Source organism: Nuphar pumila, chromosome 11 (genome assembly GCF_984573655.1).
Source record: "Nuphar pumila chromosome 11, dmNupPumi1.hap1.1, whole genome shotgun sequence".
In the NCBI taxonomy this organism is placed as follows: Eukaryota; Viridiplantae; Streptophyta; class Magnoliopsida; order Nymphaeales; family Nymphaeaceae; genus Nuphar; species Nuphar pumila.
The window spans coordinates 8,620,291-8,631,105 of NC_143259.1; the positions used below are offsets into that span (position 1 = coordinate 8,620,291).

At 36.9% G+C, this 10,815-nt stretch overlaps 1 protein-coding gene across 1 annotated transcript; it reads right to left on the reverse strand.

Moving 5' to 3' along the window:
• Positions 1 to 275: 275 nt before the first annotated feature.
• LOC149821851 (3-ketoacyl-CoA thiolase 2, peroxisomal-like) lies at positions 276 to 6,536 on the reverse strand. Its single transcript, XM_089980658.1, has 14 exons — positions 6,352 to 6,536; positions 4,230 to 4,306; positions 4,010 to 4,094; positions 3,747 to 3,873; positions 3,571 to 3,669; positions 3,428 to 3,495; positions 3,165 to 3,272; positions 2,993 to 3,070; positions 2,766 to 2,898; positions 2,564 to 2,660; positions 1,936 to 2,059; positions 1,753 to 1,861; positions 634 to 717; positions 276 to 544 (listed from the first exon to the last, which is right to left on the reverse strand). The coding sequence occupies exons 1-14, from the start codon at positions 6,433 to 6,435 to the stop codon at positions 435 to 437; spliced, it is 1,383 nt and encodes a 460-aa protein (XP_089836784.1). The 5' UTR covers positions 6,436 to 6,536; the 3' UTR covers positions 276 to 434.
• Between the last annotated feature and the right edge of the window lie 4,279 nt (positions 6,537 to 10,815).

Consider the following 10,815-nt stretch of genomic DNA (forward strand, 5'->3'; position numbering starts at 1 on the left):
AAACACACCCGAGCCAAATTTTTCCAGAACAGTGGCTTGCTAACATTGCTCCACTCAGTTCTGATATGGATATCCATTTGACCATGAAGGTTATTTCGAACACAACCCAAGAGATAAGCAGCAGGGCTGTAAACAGTTTTGACATACTGTTGACTACTTGGTCCAAACCCATAATTGCTACCAGATACAGCTCATGAAAATAGTTTTTTACATGTGGACCAACAAAGGTTAAGCAAGAAAAAGCAAAAGATGCAAGTAGAACCAGATAAGCAAGCTAACAAACACATCACACCATTAGGCCTTCAATTTTCCTGTTTCGTGAGACATTAAGTATGCTTCCTTCAATTACATACATTATACCATGACAATGAAAAATTCAATGTTTAATTAAAAACCTCCAACTTTATATGAAGAGAATTTTCTTTCTTAGATGATTATAGAGCATCCTTAGACAGTAAATTATGAGATTGAATCTTCCTAGCATTGCTAAGGTGATCCACAGAGTCTCCCCTTTCCAAAACAGCTGCTGCCCCCATCCCCGTGCCTGTTTGACATTTTTTTTACACCCACATCATTCATTAGCTTCTTGTATAGAAAAAACACATAAATGAACCTATGGTTTTCTATACTCACCTATACACATGGACACAACTCCAAACCTGCAGTCTTTGCCTCGACGCTTCATCTCATGCAACAAAGTTGCTACACAACGTGCACCTGCCAAATCAAAAGCAATTAAACACGCAAAATAAATTCAGGATGGAAAATTTTGCAATAGTATCACATTGATTTGTACAACACTATATCCCAGGAACACCTCAACAACCTTTTTGTGTCATACCTATCTTGTATCCCATACCCACACCTATAGCTACATGACATAGCTTACGGCCCAGCCAATGAACAATTACACTTTTTCAGTCGGATAACCAAGATTTTGTTAATAAATGGAGCAGATCCAAGTCCAAAACCTTGAATAGTTTCATAACCAAGTCATCTCATATGAGTCACTAAACCATCCCAACCTATAACACTTGTCGTTAGGGATGCACAACGAGCCGAGCTAGCTCGGGCTCGGGCCGTTTAAGCTCGGCTCAAGCTCATTCGAAAAATAAATGAGCCGAGCTTGAACAAAGGTTTAGGCTGGGTACATATAAACGAGTCGAGCTTGAACATGTAGTCCAGCTTGGTTAGACTCGATAAACCCGATTAAGCTCGGTTAACATAGTTATATAAAGAAATTAGATTTTATATATGTATATATTTTGTTTTTAAAATGAACACAAAAAGAGGTGTTACCTTAGTGGGTAAATCTTTGAAATCTTTTGAAAGTGGCCTGGGTTCAAATCCCACCGCTTAAGTTTCTTTCAAAAAGTACTTTTGACACAATTTAAAAAAAAAACTTTGAATTTTTTTTATAAATGTGTTCAGCTCGAGCCGAGCTTTGCTCGAGCTCGACTAGAGCCGATCCCGGGCATAGGCTGTTCAAGCTCGAGCCGAACTTGAACAGCCAGTTCTTCTTGAGCTGAGCCAGCCCAAGCTCGGCTCAAACCCGGCTCGTGTGCATCCCTACTTGCGGGTGATGGGATATCTTACAACACTTGCAATTGTATATAAAATGCTCTTTAAAGTCCTCAAGATAATACATATATGTATGTGTGTATGTGTCAATATAAAAGAGAAAAAACAGTATATTTCAGTCAACACCATGAACTGGAAAAATAACTAAGATGTCTTGGATTTTAGAAGTACCTGTGGCACCCAAAGGATGCCCCATAGCAACAGCACCTCCATTAACATTCACTTTCTTCGGATCTAGGTTCAACTTCTTGCAGCAGTACACATATTGAGATGCAAATGCCTGTATTATGAAAAAGCAGTTAATTACCTTCCTACAATTTCAAGTGACGTACCCATACTAGACAGGAATACTACCTCATTTATCTCAAAAAGATCAATGTCATTAACTTCAAGACCAGCAGCCTTAACTACTGCAGGAATTGCAACTGCAGGGCCAATTCCCATGACAGCAGGATCAACGCCAACAGCTACAAAACCCCTATGTTTGTGCATCCAGAAATAAAATCATAAACCAAAATAAGATATCGAAAATACTGTCAGACAGAAAAGGTAAACATGATCCAAGAGAAAGAAAAATAACCACTTCTATATGAAACATTTTATTGAAAGATGCAAAATGCATTATATCATAATTACTATTGCAAGAGGAACACATTGCTTGACATGTGCCAATACACTGTCCCAACCACAAATTTCCACATCCTGCCCAAAAGGATGAAAGCACACACACACACACACACAGCTGAAAAAAGATGGAGACAAGTAAGCAACTCAACCAAATAGAGACAACAATAAACACTATGGCTTCACAGGTACTCTAAACAGAAAAAAAGCAATACTGGTGTATTAAGTGATTATGACTGATGTTGTTAGCATCTATTTCCAAGTCAAATCCAATAAAAATCAGCAAAAAGAGCAGTACAATCCTGAAAACTGGTTCTACAACAGACAAGCAACAAACATAAGTTTGAAAAATACAAACCTGAATATACCAAGTATGGGAAGTCCTTTCTGCATTGCTACAGATCTTCTCATAAGCAAGACTGCTCCAGCACCATCACTCACTTGGCTCGAGTTCCCTGCCATTTTAAAGATCAATAGTTGAGCCTCTAGCAATAAGAAAACAGATATATGGAGTCAACAACATGCCCCGTCAAAAAGTTAAGCAGTTTACGATTGAATACCAGCTGTCGTACTCCCATCCTTCTTGAAAACAGGTTTCAGCTTTGCTAGATCTGAGACTGATGCATTTGGTCGAATTCCATCATCTGCAGAAATTATAACACTCTTTTCTTCCCCTGTTTTTGGATCTATAATCTTTACAAGTATACACCAGTTACCAAGTTATGAACATTAAGTTGGTCTACTAAAGAAGATATTGAAAGCATCAATTGTCTGACAAAAATTCCACCTTTGTGTGCACAGGAATGATTTCATCCTTGAATTTACCAGAAGCAGTTGCTGCTGCAGCTCGCCTATGAGATTCAACCTAACAAATGCATCACTAATCAAGTTATTGGCCTTAACCAAAATGAATGAACAATGAAGATTATAGCACACAATATGGATAGATGATATCTCACAGAAGCCTGATCCTGCTCCTGACGTGTTACCCCATAGAGGTGAGCAACATTTTCTGAAGTAATTCCCATTGGAAGAAGGCAATTCTGAGCTTGCTCATGTGCATTTACCTAGTGAATTAAAGAATAAATAAGAATCACAAACATCTAATACCCAGAGGAGAAACTACATTGCTGAAGATAAGAATGAAATATATTAGCAGTCAAAACTTTACTATTTATCAAAAAATTGTTAAAAACATAAATAGAACTCTGATGATACATACTCTAGGATTGATCGAGCCTTCCCAAGCCATTGCATTTACTGACATAGACTCTATCCCGCATCCAATGCCTAATAGAAGACATTAATGAGGTTGCTGAGAAAATCACTGACAATTGTTCACATCAAGGAATAGAGCATGCTTACCAATATCATAGAACCCAGCTTTTATGGCAGCAGCAACATCAGCAACAGCCTGTAAACCAGAAGAACACTGCCTATTGACTGTTCTTACAGGTACTGTCTCTGTATCACAAAAAAAGCATTAAGAGGGAAGCCAGAAACAAGAAATAACACAATACTGCCATAGCATACTACCATACCAGGAAACCCAGCATAAAATGCTGCCATCCTGCATTCACTTGCTCTTTGAGATCCTGGTGCCAAGACACTACCAACAACAATATCCCCAACTTCACTTGGGTTTATACCAGTCTTGACTAGTAATGCCTGCATTGGATAGCCGTTGCTTAACTAAAAGACTAAATCGACAGAGAAACAAAAGACTTTTAAGCAAATAAAGTGCAAGTGTATTTATATGTTGCATCATCTAGCAGCATGATAAGTTTGTAGATATTCAGCTAACCTTAAGTACAGGTGCAAGTAAGTCATCAGGATAAGTATCCTTGAAGCCCCCACGCCTGGCCTTGCAAATGGGAGTTCGGAATGCGCTATCAAGAGGAAAAACACAAGCATAGAAAACAGAGCAGTGAAGTGAGAAATGAAAAACTTGTGCAACCAAAAAGTCTTATAAATCTTTCAAGAACTAAGCAACATGAACAATTTGTGATACGTTTTGAACTTACGCCACAATTACAACATCATCCCCAAAAGAAGCAGTTCTATTATATGGCGCACTATCTCCAGCCGAACAAATTGAAGCCTGTATTATAGATTAGGTCAGGATAACATAACTTTGAACAAAAAAAATTCCTTAAAGGAAACAAGAGATTGTATCATTCAACCCATGATCTTTTGCCGATCAAACACCTCTCAAGTTTTTACTGCTCACATAACATTAATAGTTCCAAACAAAACAATTAACAAAAACAACAAACAACAACAACTACGCTTTCATCCCAAAACAATTGGGGTCGGCGATATGAACCAAAAAAGAAAATCATACTAGGTCTTCCACATGAATCCTTCTCCTCCAATCATTTATATCCAATGCCATGTCCTCGGTGAGGTTCAAAGCATTCATATCCTTTCCTATCATTTCCATCCAAGTCTTCTTAGGCCTACCCCGACCTCTTTTAACTAATATATTTTTCCATTTCTCCATCCTTCTAACTGGAGCATTATTAGGCATTCGCCGAATATGTCCAAACCACCGTAAACGATTCTCTCTCATCTTATTTTCAATGGATGCAACGCCTACCTTCTTACCTATCTCCTCGTTTTGAATCTTATCTTTTATTGTATTTCCACACATCCATCTAAGCATACGCATCTCTTGTTTAGAGATGCGTAAAAGAAAAATAAATAAATGGAAATTTAGAGAAAAGCAATTTTTGCTTCCTAGTTGATAGGGCCCCACTTTGAATTTAAATATGAATATTTAACTATTTTCCTTATTTTTAGGGAAAAAAATCTATTTGCTTGTCATTTCGTGTGAAAATGTGTTACGCCCAAATTATTGAGAATTTAATAAATAAGCAAGGAAAACTTCTTTTTTTGAGAGAGAGAAAACATCATTTTGCGAAAAAAAATGATCTGGAGATCTATCAAACTTTCTGGTCAACTTTAATACAAAGTGTCAAACAATCAAACTATGATAAAGGAACAATGAAAATGCAAACGAGAATAACAAAAAAAGTGCAAATTATTTGAAAACCAAATAGCTCATAGAACCAAACCAGAAAATGAGTGACTAACATACATTAGATTTACTCGGAACCTACATCAGATTACATGCAATGACTTGAAAAAAGAAAGAAAAAAAATATCAAAGTTCACTTAAACCACAGAACACAGCCATTCGTAAAACTCAACAAGCTAGATCATCTGCAAAACCTCAAAGCAATATACTCGAATAAACAGAACTCACCAACATGAATCCAAAATCATCAGCGGTATTGCCACCACCAAAATTTGGTGGAAGCTTCGGTAAGAACCAGGTTCTCTCTGAAACCCAGGAGCACGGAATATTTCTAACTGTAATCCCCACGATGAATCCAAAGAAGATAGAAGAGGTGGGGAAAAAGCATCCCTACTCAAATATCATCAACAAACCACCAGAGACAGAATCACATGTGATTCCAGGACCAATATACGGTATCTCCAAGCGCTTAAACGAAAATACCTCGGCCTCGCCAAACCAGAGCACCAGTCCCATGAAATCACACTGACTAAGTGCCTAAACCTCAGCCCCAAGTGGTTTGGTGCAGTACGATGGGGCCTAGGCCGCTAGCGGGTGGTCTAGGTTCAAATCTCATGAGTGTCACCCCCGCGCAAGCCGAAGCATGGTGACTCCGGGTAAGCCCTCGGAGTTTTACGCTGTCAGGACAACGACCGTATGTACGGCAGGCAGAGCCAGGGCGACTACGTCTATGATCCTGGGGTGGTTTCTAGAAAAAATGCCTAAACCTTGTATGCAAAGTCACAAACCAAAACAATTCAAGCTAAAATCGTACCAATCTTTCCAATCACCAACTCAAACAGCTAAAAACACTTCACCCGAATTCATCAATCGCATTCAATTCCTACCTAAATGACAGAGAATTTATTATAAAAATCGGGTACCTTAATCTTCAAATTATTCAAAAAAAAAAAAAAGACAAAAAGCGAAAAAAGGGGTTATTCACGATCAAGACATACAAATTGCAATAAGAGGACTTGAGAATTGCGTCTCACAGATTATCAAACAAACTCCGCAGAATTTTTCTACCAAAAACAAAAAAAAACAAAAAAGGGAAAGCAAATTACTCGTAGGGTTGGATCGTCGTGGCGAGGAGAGACGGGGCTGAGATGGCCCAGCAAAACCTTCTGCCTGTTCGCCGCCTTCTCCATCCCTTCCTGCAATCGATCGACCGATCAATGGATCAAGAACCTTTCCTCGGATCCTCCCCTTTTGTAGGAAGAGAGAGCACCGCTCGCGCAAGAATTGGTGTGGCATGTCTGACACGTGTGAGACGGAAGAAGCGTGCCAAATTGGATTAGGGATGGCCCTGAATCGTTGGGCCACCGGTTCATCTGTATTGGCTGATACCGAATACTCAACTGAATCGTTCGGTATCGCCTAAAAATAATAAAAATTATTATGTCTCATACCTGTTAAAATCATTAAAAAATATTTAAAATGTGGTTTTTGGTATTTTTTATATTTATTAAAAATAGTTTATTCAGGCCGGCTGATACAAGCCGATACGATGTGTATCGGCCGATACAGGCTGATAGGCACCGATACTGAGAACATTGCCAGTAAGTGCGAGATAGGATCAGGTCAGAGACCTTAGGATGCTGTTAATCTCAAGATCAAGATGAACGGCATCCAAAACTCGTATGAATGGATGCCCATCGCTTGGATGGGTCCCACTCTTTTTTTCGGATGGACGACATCAAGATGGTTTAAAATGAACAGCTCACAATGAGCTTGTTCACTGTTTTGACGGGTGTAGTTGCACAAAAGGCACCTGTGTCTGGGATCTTCTCTCTCCATAGGTGTTTGATTTATCCGGTAGTAGGGGTGGCAAAATCTAACACTACCTGCCAACCTGCTTCTTAGCCGGGTTCGGGTTTGGCTTAAACGGGTTTATGTCGTAAACGGGTTGACCCACCTAACCTTTTTATTAAACGGGTGGGGTTCGTGTTAGGGGTATGCCAACCCGGCTGACCCGTTTAATAAACGGGTTAGGCAGACGGGTCAACCCGTTTACCCAAACCCGACCTACCAACCCGCCCGCCAACCCGTTTACCCAACCTTGACCCACCTGTCAACCTGTTTACCCATTTACTCGAACCCAACCTGACCGCCAACCCGTTTACCTAACCCGACCCATTTATTAAACGGGTTAACCGTGTCGCGCCGGGTTACCCGTTTAATAAACGGGTCAGGTTAGTGTTTGCCACAGCCAACCCGTTTAATAAACGGTCCGGGTTCGTGTTGAGGTATGCTGACCCGCCAACCCTTTTGCCACCCCTATCTGGTAGGGGCAACTTGTAAATGTCAAGTTGATGGAACATCACTCAACTGCAATATGGAAGTTGAGTGTACTTACTTGCGGGTAAGAAAGACCTTAAGAGAGCATTTGCATGTCACAAAAATTGAAGCTTTTTAGCATAAACGACATGGATGGATATGCATTTCCATGAGCCCCACCTGACCAAACAAACTGAGTTACTGAGCACTCTTTTTTCTTGTAGAAAAGGAGCCCAAAATCTAAGAGAAGCCCCGACTTTCGACAGAAAGGATTCTCGTAGAGGGGTGACCCGATTATGTTTTTGTGGAAAGGAAAGGGCGAAAGAGGATACCATGACACGCAAACGCCCCTGAAGGGTTAAACCAGATTTTATCTAAGGTACTAATCATAATATTATCCAAATTTAAAAATAAATCGTGTGCAGTGACGACAAGTTTTGGGTGATACAAGAGAAGAAAATTAAATTGAGATTGATGGCCTGTTTCAGGAGAGATTCCTCGATGAAATTATCGAGTTTCTTGTTTTTCATGTTCCTACAAAGGCAGGGGCAGAGATACTTATCCTTTCCTAAGTAGCTATTATCGAACCATAACCATCTCATTAGATTTTCAAATATGCTGAGAATTCAATATGATATGTGGCCTACCACTATCTTAGTGGTTCCTAACACAATGACCCTATATATTACATAAGTGAGCTATAGGATTTCAGACCCATTAAACTAGATCTAATATTTAGATCCATATTTCAGATCCAATACCTGGATCCATTTTTGACTTATGGGTTCCATGTGGAAGGCCCAATAGTCACACTAGATTCGTACCAGGATCCATCATCTTTCACTTGATCATATGGGGCGAACACTCACATTATATCATAATCAGTGCATTATGTATCACACTCATTTCACATGACTAAATAGGTTTTACCATGACACCTTGAGGTTTTACATATACTAGTTAGATTTCTCATTCATCATATATCCATATCATGAGGTTATTTACAAATTAAGTTATTTTTTATCATGTCATACAAATTTTTATCATAACCCTTAATGTACAACAATTTATTTTAAATATTCACTGTTTACTACAGTCAATAGATATAAAGAAAAAGTGAATACATTATAATGTGGGTCTCACATAGTAATGAGATTCTTGTGGCTCTTACACGACCATACCATAAGACATCATCATGTCTATATGCATAATAGTGGAGTTTTATAGAATTTATTAATTCATGAATCCATGATTTGCCAAATATAGCAAATACTTATACTTTTAAACATTCACCATAGTTTATACTCTCATTATCCATGTGCATTGTCATGTGTTGACCACCACCTAATCATTTTAGATCAGTATATCCATATCCAAATAGTCATAAATCAAACTGATTAACATGTTGCGTTTCATGTATAATTTTTTAAAGTATGAAAGAAAAAAAAATTATCCTTTCATGCATTCATACAAGCATACCATAGAAAAAATTATTTATGATGATTATTTATCCTCATATACAAAAAAAAATATTCATACATGCATATACAAAAAAATATAATTAAACTTTCACTGTTTTAATGCATTGCATTTAAGCAATATTGCATTAAACCATGACATCACATGGTTTAACATATACTAGTTGGACTTTTCATTCATGATATATCACTATCATGAGAATATTCACAAACTAGGTTGCTTTTTCATCATGACGTAAAACATAAATCATATATCCAAATCTAATTTAGATATGTATCAGATCCATATCCAATAAAAGTTATCTTATTACCATTTGGATATGTCAAACATGATAAGCTAATTTAAAGGCTTTGATCAAACCACAAGCTTGTGAACATATAAGTTCAAGTCCATTACCAAATTTACTTAAGATCTAAATCTAAATCCATTGGATTTGTATGAGTTCATGTCCAGTTTCAACTTAAAAAGTTATCTATTAAGTCCAACATGATCCATATTAAAATGGATCTTCATACAAGCTTATATAAAACCATGAATCACACAGGATTTGACCATAATCCAAATCCATATCCATAATCATATGTTTCAAATGCAAATGGATCAACATGACACACCCATAATTCTACTTATCTGGATCTATCTGAGTCAAACAAAGACTCATGTAAAATATATTATTAGGTCAAATATATGTCTTGTTACTATCCAAATCTACCATAAGCTTTGCATCAAATATAGATCCATGTCTCATATTCGGGCATTATAATTTTCTGGATCTATCACAAAACCTAGATCAAATCTAAATCTATATCCCATATATAGGCATCTAAACCCAACACTTAGATCTATTCAATAAGAGAACCCAATTAAGAAACTATACAAAATTATACATGTATCCAACTATAACTGAGTTCATATCGTTCTATGAACTTTAAGTAAAAAACAATTTCAAATTGTATCTTAATACTGATCCAAGTTGAGTTATTTGCTCAATATCTAAATAACCTTAAAACACTCATAAAATAACATATTCAAATATAATATTAGTTCAAGTATGTTCAATTTGATCCAAAAGTCATTACTGGATATATTTAGATCCATTCTAGTTTTATAAGATCCAATAACATTGTTTGGATCAAAAACTAATTCAACTTGACTTAAACTCAATCAAATTGATCTATCTGGATCCAAATCGAATATGCTTTACTGAATCAAACTAGGTTTATGTCACCTTACTAAATTCAAATATCTGATCCAATATATATCAGATCCAATCTTGATCCAAATATCATATTTAATACATCTTATAATTAAACTTGATCCATATAAAAATTGGATCAATACAAACCATATTGGATCTAGATCTATATATGTTTGGATTTGAACATGAACAAAAAAAAATATAGCATTTCAAAATAATACGCAACGATGCAAATCATTTCATGATCCAAAAAAATGCATGCTAAAAAACTCCTCTCCCATATTAAGGTAGGGATAAAAAGCATATCATAACTGGGCCTAAAAGAATTTTATCGGATCCAACTAGGTGTATAAGAAAATACATATACCGAATTGATCCAAACTCGTCTGAATAAAGCCCTATGAGGTATTCTGCTAACCAAAAACACTTTTCTATAAAATAAAAAAAATCATAAATAGTTTTACATAATATTTATAAATTTATGAATTAAACAGAAAACTCTATGTGATTTTCTATAATTTCAAAAAGCTTTAGGATTGTTTTGAATAAACCAAAAAACACCACTTTGTCTCGG

Bases quoted from the DNA above. Each gene is read 5' to 3' on its own strand.
- LOC149821851 (XM_089980658.1), bottom strand. From the start codon at position 6,435: ATGGAGAAGGCGGCGAACAGGCAGAAGGTTTTGCTGGGCCATCTCAGC. The intron at 2,899-2,992 runs GTGGAATTTTTG...ATACTTGTAAAG, and splicing joins TCATTCCTGTGCACACAAAG to ATTATAGATCCAAAAACAGG. The intron at 1,862-1,935 runs GTAGTATTCCTG...TTCATAATACAG, and splicing joins ATCTTTTTGAGATAAATGAG to GCATTTGCATCTCAATATGT.